The 12,961-nt window shown below is 40.2% G+C and overlaps 1 protein-coding gene across 1 annotated transcript; it reads left to right on the forward strand.

Moving 5' to 3' along the window:
• Positions 1-6,891: 6,891 nt before the first annotated feature.
• On the forward strand, positions 6,892-12,572 carry LOC100016983 (apoptosis-associated speck-like protein containing a CARD). Its single transcript, XM_007497981.3, has 3 exons — positions 6,892-7,241; positions 8,427-8,492; positions 12,200-12,572. Exons 1-3 carry the CDS (start codon positions 6,977-6,979, stop codon positions 12,454-12,456), a joined length of 588 nt encoding a protein of 195 aa, XP_007498043.2. The 5' UTR covers positions 6,892-6,976; the 3' UTR covers positions 12,457-12,572.
• Positions 12,573-12,961: the final 389 nt, after the last annotated feature.

Raw genomic sequence — 12,961 nt, forward strand, 5'->3', positions numbered from 1 at the left:
GCTCCACCTCCAAGAACACATCTTGGTTATGAAAGATAAGCCTTCATCTTAACTTGTGGGGAAACAAGTCTCTAACTTAGTTCTTCATCACCAGCTCCAAATAATTTCTCTATAGTTTCTCCTTTCCTTTTCTAGCTTCTTTTTACTTTTTCTCTTCCCCCCAGTAGAATGCAGGCTCTTAAAGAGCAGGAAATGATTTATATTTTTTTATTTTTATGAACTTGTATCCCCAGATATTTAGCACATGGGTAGGGCTAAATAAGTGTTCTATTATCCAGCACTGGAACAATCTGTATCGAATTGCTTGCCATCTTGGGTAAGGGGGAGGAGAAGGAAGGAGGGAGAGAATTTAGATCTCAAAGGGTCAGAAAAAATTGTTTAAAAATTATTTCTATATGTAATTGGAAAAATAAAAGGAATATACAAAAGAAAAATAAATATTTTGTCATCTATCTATTAATCTATCTGGATCTATCTTTATCTATCCCAAACAAGTGAATCACCACTGAGATAGGGAAGCCAAGAGGTCAAGTCAGTAAGCATTTATTAAGCATCTACTATATGCCAGACAGTGCAAAACACCGGAGATAAAAAGCAAAGTGGTAGATACTCCCTGCCCTTGAGGAGTTCATAATCTAATGTGAGGAACAACATACAAATAATTATGTACAAACAAGATAGAAACTTGATGAATTGGATAGATAATCAATAGAGGGAAGGCACATTTCTTAAGGGGGACCTGGAAAAGGCTTCTTTCAGAAGTTTGAATTTTAATTGAGGCTTCAAGGAAGCTAGTGCTTCCTTTAAGAAAGGCATACCAGCAGAGCAGCTAGGTGATCAGTAGATTGAGAGCCAGGCCTAGAGTTAGGAGATCCTGGTTCAAATCTGGCCTCAGATATTTTCTAGCTGTGTGACCCTGGTTAAGTCCTTTAACCCACATTGCCTAGCCCTTACCTCTCTTTTGCTTTGGACCAATACACAACATTGATTCTAAGACAGAAGGTAAGTTTCCATATGGATGGAGAAGAGGTATATCTATAATAGCTAAATTTCCCCATTTCCTTGTTGCATGTCCTTTTGTTAACTGTCCAACGACTTTTGAATGCCTCATTTCACCCCAACATGAAACCTAAACAAGGAGTAGAACTCAAGTCTACCCCTAATAGGAAGGGGGACTTAATTCAGGTACAGTACATTTTCCTGAGGAAATGATGCAAAAAGAATATTGCAAAGGCAACAGCATCCCCACTCCCTATTCCTCCCTTCCAACTTCCCTCCCATTAGGAAAAAAAGGAAGGAAGAAAAGCTCTCATAACTAACATGCAGAGTCAAGCAAAACAAAGTCCCACATTACCCATTTCCAAAAATGTTTGGCTCATTCTGCATCTTGGGACCATCATCTCTCTCAGTAGGTAGGAAGCATGCTTCATCATGGATCATCTCTAGAATCTTGGTTAGCTCTTCGCTAATCAGAATTCTTTAGACTTTCAAGTTGCTTTTCTTTACAATATTATTGTGTGATGAGAATTTTCTCCCTAGAACTCTCTTTTCCAGCTTCCCATTTTTGTTTTCATGTTGAATGCAAACACTGAGTGTATGTAGGGGGGATATATTTTGATGTAACCCCACCCCTTGCTCTCTTATTCCTGGAACCTGGCTGTAGAGGCTGGGGGGTAGAGCTTGGCAGGAAAGTTTACTCACGTGGTCATACTTAAGCTTTGTACTTCTATTTTTTTATTTCTTCTACTTCAAGTGATTTCTAATAAATCTTATGAAATATGATACTTGGAGTTATTGGACATTAATTTAAATTTAACATTATTGTATAAGTGTCTGGTTCTGCTCACTTTGCATCAGTTTCCACAAAGCTTTTCATTTCTTGGAAACCATCATTTTTGTCATTGCTTAAGGCACAATAATATACATTGCATTGGTATTTTGTTTAGTCATTTGCTTTGCTATAATACAAAGAACTACTATAAATATTTTGCTACACATGGATCTTTTTTCTCTCCCTTTGATCTCTTTGCTACATAGGTTCAGTGGTATTTCTATGGGAAAAGATTTATATGTAATTTTGTGGCTTTCTGTGCATGGTTTGCATTCCAGAATGTCTGGACCAAATCATAGCTCTACTCATTGTGCATTAGTTTGCCTGTTTTCTCACAGCCTCACCAACATTTTCCTTTTTCCTATTCTTTTTCCTTTTTTGTCACCTTTGCTAATATCTGACAGAAATGAAGTAAAACTTCAGAATTGCTTTTTCATTTTTCTCAATATTAATGATTTGGAGCATTTTTCAAATAGTAGTTTGGACTCTTTCTTTTGAGAACTGCCTATTCATATCTTTTGAAATTACTCTATTGGGGAATAGTGCCAACATCCTTCAACTCATTACTTAGTTTTTCCCCCAAATAGGACAAATACTCCAAACTATACCAAGGCAAAACTAAGAACACTCTCAGTCTAGGGTATAGGAAAGGGAGTGGAGTTCACTGCTGCTGATAACTCCAGTTATTCTTGCTAAATTGAGCTAATCTATTGTTTCTAAGGTGCTTAAAGACCGAAGTGCTGTCAGCATCTTCTAAATTTGCTGTTTCACCCTTGCTTTTAATTTGTATGTCATGCCTAGCTCTCTTACTCCATTCCTCACCTTTTTCTTCCTATCTTTAAACTTCTGCCTCAACCTAAGCTTCCCCAAAAAACTATGACCTCCCAGTTCCTCAGACTTCTCAAATCCCCTATCCAATCCATCCAAGTTGCACAGGAGAGGTCACGGCTTACACACAACACCTTCCTGATATTCAGTCCTCATTTGTTTTAGACCAAGTCTGACTTAAGCAAGTCTGGTGGATCAAGTGAAAGATTGCAACGAAAAAAGACCAAATAAAAGTTAACCAAAGGAAGTTGACATAAACAGGATGTTAAGCAAGAGAGTACTGATTCATTTGGTTACAGCCTCCTTGCCTCCACATTTCTAGTTTTCTTTCTTTTCCTTAATTAGTTTCTTTCTCATTACTTAGAGAAGTTAATCAAGAACCTTCTTTTCCAATATTGATGGATCATGCAGTGGGAAGTAAAGTATAAGAAAACCATAAGGAAAATCAGAAAAAGGCCAAATTGTAAGGGCTTTAAAAAAACCAACAGATGATTTTATATTTTATTCTAGAGATAATAGGAAGCAATCTGAGTTTATTGAGTAGGGGGAGGCAAAAGGGTCAGATCTGACCTTTAGGAAGATTACCTTGGCAGTTGAGTGTAGTATGGACTGTAGTGGGGAATGGCTTAAAGAAGAAAGATAGCCCAGCAGATTATTGCAATAGTCCAGGTTTGAGGTGTTGAGAGTCTGCAGCAATTAAGGAAGTTTGGAAGAAGGGAGGGTTTCTGTACTCTGCCCCTTCTAGCAACTTAAGTATTCTGAATATAGCTGCCATTGCCTTTCTGAAATAGGTGGCTGGTACTGGTTCTACCCTTTGCCTCAGTCTATGATATCTGACTCCTGTATCCTGGTCATCTATTACGAGTGCTGATCTTGACCCACATCATCCTCTTCCTTATGTAGTCCATCCCTGAAACTAATTCCATCATCTACTATATCCCTGACAGGCCCAAGTCAGATGTAAAGGATTTTGCTTGGTTCAGGACTATTTAAATTGATATGTTGGTTCTATAGCATCTCCTATGACTCCTAGAACCCATCTAAGAGGTCCTAGCTCTCTGCTCAGTAGCCTAGAGGATTAGCTCTGGTCTCCTATTCTGTCTTTTTTTAAAACCCTTACCTTCTATCTTATCGATTTTAAGGCAGAAAAGTCATAAGGACTAGGTAGTGGGGACTGAATGACTTCTGCAGGGTCACATAGCTAGGAAGTGTCTAAGACCAGATTTGAACCCAGGACCTCTTGGCTCTAGGCCTGGCTTGCAATTCACTGATAATGAATGTATCAGCCAAGTTCTACATTATATATTGATTCCACCCCAAGTCTCTTCATAGAAGGGAAGATAGGGCTTGCATATCTCTTATCTGGGGACAAGTATATTCATAAATTCACAGTCTTGAAATTTCAATTTTTAAATTATTGTCTTTTCCATTTCCATTTGTCATTGCATAAATATTGTTTTTCTGATCCTAGTTTTTCACTTCACTTCCATATATGTCATCCCATGCTTCCCTGTATTCATCATATTTTCTATTTCTTACAATCCAATTATTTGTTTAACTATATTTCCCAATAAATGGGTAATTAGGCTATTCCCAGTCCCTAATGACTATAATAAATACTCCTTTCTGTATTAAGAATTTCTCCTCATATCCAGCAAACAGGCTAAGAGAGCAAAAAATGGGTCTAGTCAACATTGGAGAGGTTATTGAAGGACAAATATGAATACCACTATTGGTGAAGCTTTGAAATATTGTTATTGTCTCAGAAAGTAATTAGGAATCATGCTTATAATGTGACTAAAGTGTTCATTTTGACTCAGCCACTGTTGTACATATACTACAATAAGGTTAATGATCAAAAGAATAGTTGATATACACAAAAATATTTGTAGAAGACCTTTCCATTTTCATATATAAAAATGGAAAATTTTATGACTCAGTTCCTTGACAGTATATTCCTCTACATTCAACTGAATAAAGACCTCGACTTTGGATTAACAACAGCTAAGTAAATGTTTACAGTTGGTCTAAAAATCATGACTCTTAATACTCTCTACCCTTTCCCCCACTACTTTCCTGCTGTTATTGAAGAAACAGAATGGTCCTGCTAGGGGCAAGTAGGTCACACAGAGGATAGAGTGTCAGGCCTGGAATCAGCAGGACCTAGGTTCAAATCTAGCCTTCAATACTTCCTAGCCAGGGCAAGGCACTCAACCCTTGTCATTCTTCTCTCTTAGAATTGATACAAAGACAAAAAGTAAGGGTTTGAACATTTTAAAAGAAAAGAAATAAAGGAAGGAGGGAGGGAAGGAGAGAGGGAGTGGGAGGGAGAGAGAAAGTGAGAAAGAGAGAAAGACAGAGAGAGAGAGAGAGAGAAAGAAAGAAAGAGAGAAAGACAGAGAGAGAGAGAGAAAGAAAGAAAGAGAGAGAGAGAAAGAAAGAAAGAAAGAGAGAGAGAGAGAAAGAAAGAAAGAAAGAAAGAAAGAAAGAAAGAAAGAAAGAAAGAAAGAAAGAGAGAGAGAGAGAGAGAGAAGGAGAGAAAGAGAGAAAGAGAGAAGGAGAGAAAGAGAGAAAGAAAGAAGGAGAGAGAAAGAAAGAAGGAGAGAGAAAGAAAGAGAGGGAGGGAGGAAGGGAGGGAGAAAGGAAAGAAGGGAGGGAGAAAGGAAAGAAGGAAGGAAGGAAGGAAGGAAGGAAGGAAGGAAGGAAGGAAGGAAGGAAGGAAGGAAGGAAGGAAGGAAGGAAGGAAGGAAGGAAGGAAGGAAGGAAGGAAGGAAGGAAGGAAAAAAGAGCCTGCCAAAGACTGTAGGCCATTTTGTAATTTTCTTTTGTTTCAATGGGTTGCCAAGACCAAAGAATCTATTACCAAGTGCCAGATTTCTAGTTGTGAAGCTCTTATACTTTGCTAGATTTATCCTTAAAAGTGGACATAGTCTATTACCAGGAACCAAAAAGTTCAAATGTAACATATTAGGCTTAAAGTCTCATTTCTGGGAGTGCCAAAGACAAGTGTGGATGATAGAGAAAAGACATGTGCTCTCATAGAAAGGTTGGCTGGTATCCTAGAAATGTCCTTTTTAGAACACTAGGTTCTATATTCCCCGATTCTATTTTCTCTGGACTGATGGTTTACATTTTATAATTTTAGCTGTATTCTATAGTTTTATGTTCTATGGTACAATCAAATTAGGGTGTACAGGAAGGATGCTCTCTTTGCGTCTCTCTCTGCCTGTCTCTGTCTGTCTCTCTCACTATTGCTTTGTCTCTCAAGTGAAAATAGAGGCTGGGGTCCCCATCTAACAGCTGGTTCCCCAGCACCCAAAAAGGACCATTTCCTATTCCTCCATTTAAACTGAACACATTCTCCACCCATATGCTCTCAGTCTCAACTATATACCATCAACATATCCCCCAAGCAGTAAGGTAAGTAAAGTAAGTTCCTTACACTGTTTTATTTTGCTTTACATCTTTGTATTTATTCCCCAGCTCAGAGAACAATGTCTGGCATATAGTAAATCCTTAATAAATGTTTGTTGAAAGAACCAGTGAATGAAGAAATGTCTCACCTTATAGCACAAGATATATCTTCAAATGAAGAACTTCTGATTCCTTCTTCAACTCTTGACCAATCAAACAACATTTATTAAGCTACAAGTGTAAGGCACTGATCTCTCAGCTGATCCTTCAGTTTCTTGTTTCTCAGAGCTCCCTCCTTGATCCAGTGTTTATTAATTCAGGAACCTTAATGATGAGGGGAATTGAACCAAGAGGAAGTAGGGGGATTCAATGAGTGACACAGGAGTACCAGGCTAAGAAGGGGTTTAGATTCTAAGTCCAGCTTCCTATTGCAGAATGCAAGGGAAAAGGGGGTGAGGCAGAAACCCTTGATGGGATCCTTAATGGACCAAGCACCTGTAATTCTCTAGAACTGAGTCCCCGGTCTCAGAACCTGGAATTCCTATTAACTTCCACCCACATCTGCATCCTCGACAAGGTGAGGGAGTACAAGAGGAAGGAGTCACAGAGGAATGGAGTGTATTAGTGTCATTTGCCCATCCTCTTAGCTATCTCAATACTCTCCTCTCCCAAGACATTCTTGGGTTCTGGCAATGAGTAGAAGAGGGGGAGACAGACAGACAGACAGACAGACAGACAGACAGACACACACACACACACACACACACAGACGAACAGACTGACAGTCAGAGACACAAACAGAAAGACGGAAACGGAGAGGTAGAAAGTATGAAGTCTCCACCCTAGATCCGCCCAGGGAAGGGCAGTGAGACCCAAAGCGGGAAGGTCTGAGTCTGAGGAGTCATGACGCGTGCCCGGGACCTTATCTTGAGGGCTCTAGAAGACCTGGAAAATGATGACTTTAAGAAGTTCAAACTAAAACTGCGGACGCTGAAGCTGCGGGAGGGCTTCAACGCCATCCCCCGAGGGATCTTGGAGAATCTGGACCGCGTAGACCTCACTGACAAGATCGTCTGTTGCTACCTGGAGGACTACGGGCTGGTGCTGACCGCAGAAGTGCTCCAGGAAATAGGCATGCGGGAGGAGGCAGTCAAACTCCTGGAAACTGGTGATGCTCCCGGACCCCATCTTCCACTCCTAGCTAGAACCAGCTCCCTCCCTCAATCCCCACCCCCACCCCGCTCTTTCCTAACCCTTTCCACTCACTTCCTAAAATTTGTACAGGTCTCCAGCCTGAGATTCATTACAGAACTGGCTTCTCTCCTGGGGACACAGATTCATGCCCTCCATTCCAAGCTATCCCCATCGTCTTGCCCCCTCCCCACCATCGCTTCCTCTTCCAAAGGGTTCAGTGACTTGTTACTTTCGGTGCTTTCTTATCAGTGAAACTTCTTATTCTCCTGTTCCACCCCTCTTCTTCCCGTTTTACTTTCATTTTCTTCCACTGCATCAAGACCCAGTTTGGGTGGCCTGGGAGTAAAGGAACACTGGGACAAGACCTTAGGAAACATCTACACACACACACACACACACACACACACACACACAAATCTTCACACCTTCAGACATTCACAAAGAGGCAACAGACCCACATTCTCAGAAACATTTGGTTCTTTTCTTGTTTCAGATTCCCCACAAAGCTTGAACTCCATCCTTGACCTCAACTTTGGCATGATCTCAATTTCCCCCAGGGGGTTGCATTACTTCACTATCTTTGCTCTAAGTCAACTTAGAGGGAGATTAGATTTTAGGGAGTGGCAGGAGCATGTTGGCACAGTTTATTACAGTTACCGGCATGCTGAGTGAGCTCTAAGGTGTTCATGAATGCACACTTATGTATATGCCAAAATATACCTGTCAATACACATTTATACACACAGGTGCAGAAAGAACACCTACATCTTCCAGTCTAAATCTCCTTCCTTTCTCACACTGGTCCTCTCCTGGTATCTTTAAACTTAGACGTTGCTTTTTAGGTCAGGAAAGTTAGAGCTGTCTGGAGACATGAAGTGGGAGAAAAGGAAGAAGATATGCCACATACCAGAGGGGATCCCCAGGAAGGAAAAACTTTGTATTGAGAGAATTTGGAACAGTTACAATTAGATTCTCTCCACATCCCCTTCCCTTCTCTCACTGTTCTCTTTGACCTCTGATTTTAGAACTGTATGAGGAGCTGTGTGGGGACATTAGGTTAGGAAGAAGCAAGGAGATATGTCACACAGTTCCCTAGGAAGGAGAAACTCAGAAGTGGGAGAAATTGGGACAATCACATACTCTCTCTTTACAACCTCAGGGTCTCACCTAGCTGGAAATGCAGCCCAGCCCAGACAACATTCATCTGCAACATCCACTGTATTAGGTAAGGACTAATTCATTCTTTCCCAGGGGATGCTAGGTTGAAGTCTTTTGCTCTTCATAGACTTGTGGAAAGCAGACATTAAGCCTGAAAGGAGCAAAATCCAGGACTAGGGAGCATTCTCCAAGGTGTGGGATGTAGGTAGACCTTTTGAATGGTTTGTCATTCAACTAGTCCATATTTCAGGAAAACTTTCTGCTTTGAATGTCTACTAGGCACTGAGGAGGAGATGGGAGTTCCCCAGGGGAACCAGTAAAGTAACTAATCATTTATTAAGGATCTAATGCTAGAAACTTTGCTAAAAGGTAGGGATACAAAGACAAAATCAAATCAATGCCTACCCTCACAGAATTTGCCTTCTAAGGAGGGAGACAACATATACATATATATATATATATATATATATTCATACATAAACTATTAAAGGGAGTTTCTTAATCTCTCCTATCTCTTTAAGAGGCAAAAAAGGAGGCAGGAACAGAAACATTTCTAAGTAAGAACAGAAGAGAGCTGAAGATTCTGTTATCTAGGAGATGAGGAGAGTATATAAGGAAGAGACAGCTAAGAGAGAGGGCACCTTTTCTCTCGATTCCCTACAGAGAAGGAGGTTCATCTGTCATCTCAGTCAAACTGGCAGTTTTTTACTTTTGACATTTGGGATGTAGGAAACTGGATTTGTAGGTGATTAAAGTTTATTGATTAGCTTAGGTAGTTAGTTAGCAAATATAATTTAGATAGACAGTGTAAGTAGTTAGACCTGGCCTGGTTCAGGCAGAAGAATCTGTCCAAGAAGACAGAGCAGGGGTTTTTAGAAATTTTAGCTAGGATTAGGATTTTAGGTATAGTTATAAGATATTAGAGTAATAATCGCACTTTCCTCCTTTCTAGTTCCTATCTGAACTTCTTCTCAGAAGTGTTTTGTGTTTTATCAAACTTCTCTCCTTACTTTTGTCACTACTCCTACCAAAAAATTAACCCTCAACAAGACCATATACAACCAGACATCAGATAATCTTAGAAGGAGAGACACTAGCATCTAAGGAGACCAGGAAAGGCTTCCTGCGAAAGGTGGTACTTGAGTCTTCTCTTGAAGGAATTTAGGGATTCCAAGAGGCAGAAGTAAACAGGGAGAATATTCTGAGCATAAGGCAATACAAAGTAATGGAGACAGGGGATTGTATGTCCTGGATGTAGACTAGCACTTATTGTTAGACTGTATATGATATGCAAAGGAATAATGCATAAATAGACTGGAAAGATAGGAAAGAGGCCAGGTTGGGCAGAGCTTTAAATATTAGAGGAGTTTGTTGATCCTTAAGATAATAGGAAGCCACTGTAGTTTACTGAGTAATAAGGTGGCAAAATCAGACCTACACTTTAGAAAAATCACTTTAGTGTCTGTATAGATATAAAAGATAAATTGGAGTAGGGAGAGACTTTGGGACCAAAAATGATAGCTATTTCAATAATCCAAGTGCCCTATAGTGGTAACCATGTGAATAGAGTTAACAGAAAAGAGAAAGACAATGACACAGAGAGAAAGAGAGACAGAGGAAGTTAGAGACAGAGGAAGATTAGAAAATTCAATGACTAGAATGTTGGTGTTACTGCAGTAGAAATGAAGTTCAGCAAAGGAGTGTGTTTAGTGTAAAAAAAAAGAGTTCTGTTTTGGACATATTGAGTTTGAGATGTGTGTCATCTGAATAAAAGTAATTGAAACTATGGGAGCTGATGAGATCACCAAGTAAAAGAAGTATAGTGAGAAAAGAGGAGACCCATGATGGAGCCATGGGAAACACCCACTTTTAGAGGACATGAAATGAATGATGATCTAACAAAGAAGACTGAGAAGGAACAGTCAGACGGGGGCAGGGAGGATCCAATGAAAATCCAGAGATGAGAAAGCATCTAGGAAGATCACAGAATCATTAATATAGAGCTGAAAGGAACCTCAGAGGCTGTAAAATCCAACCACCTCATGTTATAGATGAGGAAACCAAGACTCATGGAAGTTAAGTGATTTGCCCAAGAACAAGCAATATTTAAACTCGGATTCTCAGATTCTAGATTCAAGGTGCTCCCCACTATATCATCTGGATCAATAATGTCAGATGCTTCAAAGTAGACCAAAAGAATGAGAAAAAATTGTCAGATTTAGCAATTAAGGGAGTATTGATGATGTCCCAGTGAGAAGTTTGAGTTGATTGATTAGGTCACCAATCAGATTACAGGGGATTAAGAAGAGTAAGAAGAGAAAGGATGATAGCTAACAGGTTAGGAATAACTATTAGAGGGTATAATTGTGGGGCCAATCTTCTAGAGAAAATGGGAAGATCAGGGTACATGTGGTATAGTTGGCATTATCAAGGAGAAACACAATTTCTTAATTAGAAACTAGAGTAAAAGAAGAAATGGGGGTGATGGTAAAGCTAATAGTTTGTGAAATGAAGAGTGAAGAAGGAGCTTGAAGCAAATGACCTTGATTTTTCTCCATAAAGTAGGAGGCAAAGTATTCACTTAAGAGAATAGGAATAGGGTTGTCATGGGAGACTTGAGGAAAGAAGAGAATGTCTGGACAGCCACAGTAGTGAATGGAATAGAGAATTAATTCGGGCAGAGCAAAGATCACCTTGCTGTAGTGAAGTCCCACTTGAGCTTGCAATAACAGAAATTTGTAATGGAGACAGGTATGATTGTATGACTTATTTCAACTCTGTTCAGCAGCTTGTAAATAAAATCAGAGAAGGCAATTTTGGATAGAGTAAACCTCAAAGGTGAAAAGGTTGTTGAGAGATGGTGATAGAGAGAGTCACTGTGGCAATGGGAAGCAAGGAGCATTCATACTTGCTCTCCAAGATTAGTGGGTCTGAGGTATAAGAGAAGATGCAGTTAGTTCTAGAAAGGATGACCAGGGATATGTTACCATGGGGGAAAGAGATGGAGAACAATATCTTGGTAAATGCCAGAAGATGGAAAGAATGTGAGAAGATGTCAGAAAAGAAATGGGAACTGAGCCAAGGGAATATTTCTTGTGTATCTTTCTACAATGTGAATAAGTCTTGAAAACATATGCCAGTGGGCTTTGCTTTATAGTGGATTACATTGGACATGCTTTCAAAGGATTGTTGGTAAAAAAGACCCTCAAATCAATGCTCTAAGTGGCAACTCTTTAAAGAAGCCCTGAAGGAAATTTCAATTGAGGCTCACCTATTCTTGGAAACCCTAGGACCAGAACTGCTGTTAATCCAAAATGTAAATACTGGGTCAAGGATTGTAGAATGAATAGAAGTGTCAGATGAAGAAGGAAAGTAATGAGTTCAGTGAGGATAGTCAAGAAATACTTTTCACTGAAGACTAACCTTTATTGGAGATATGAAGGAGGAGAAAGAGATGGATTAGCTAAAAACATGGATTAATGGTCCTACCAAAGACTCAGAAGTTAACATCATTGGTTGTTGAGGTTTTTTGATGGGAGGGAGGAGGGGAAAGGAAGATTATCCAGAAAGCCTTGAGATAACAAGATAGAGGTGCTTAGAAATGCTTCAAGGATCAATAGTACCCATCCTTCCTTCCCTATTTCTACCATAAGGTAGAGATTATTCTCCCTCCCAGGAGCTAACCATATCCCCATTTTCTGTTTAACTGTTGGATCTCCTATAAGCCATTATTTCATCTCTTCTCTATTTTTCTCTCCATCCAATGCACCACAGGAATACATTTTGTGGAAAAGCATCGGACCAGCCTCATCAATCGTGTAACCTCAGTGGATGCAATCCTAGACCGCTTGCATGGGAGTGTTCTGAGCCAGGAGCAGTATGATGCAGTCAGGGCTGAGAACACCCATCAGAACAAGATGAGGAAGCTCCTTGGCTTCATGGTAGCCTGGGATAAATCATGTAAAGACCAGCTTTTAGAAGCCTTGAAGGATCTCCACCCTTACCTGGTGCAAGAGTTGGAGAGAAACTGAGGGGCTCCTCAAGGTACCCTCTAACAATTGTACCTAACAACTCAACACTGATGTCTGGCTCTCAAGGCCCCTACAAATTGCCTTTTTAAAAAGTCAAATAAAACTATGAAAACTGAGTTTCTTCCATGTATCTGAGTGTTATTCCCCTCCCATTTGGGTCTCCCAGTGCTCTCCCCAGTGTTCCTACTCCCCTGCCCCAGGCTGGTCCCTTGACTTTCTCACATAGGAGCCCCTTTCAGCCACTAAACTCTCAGTTGAAAATCCTTAGCCCTCCTCCTCTTTTCACCTGTCATGTGGCCCAGCTCTCACCTGGGCACTTCAACAGAAATCTGAAAATAAATCTCAAAAAAAAGATAAATATGGTAATATCCTCCAATCAGTCCAGATCTGCACAGAAAGACAGTAAAAAGACAGAGACTGGGGATAGGCTCGAGGGAAGCCAGCATCAGCTCAGTTAAAAGGGGAGGACGTAGAATCCAGAAGACAGGTCTGAAGTCAGCCAGCA

The sequence above is a fragment of the Monodelphis domestica genome, chromosome 7 (genome assembly GCF_027887165.1).
Source record: "Monodelphis domestica isolate mMonDom1 chromosome 7, mMonDom1.pri, whole genome shotgun sequence".
NCBI lineage: Eukaryota > Metazoa > Chordata > Mammalia > Didelphimorphia > Didelphidae > Monodelphis > Monodelphis domestica.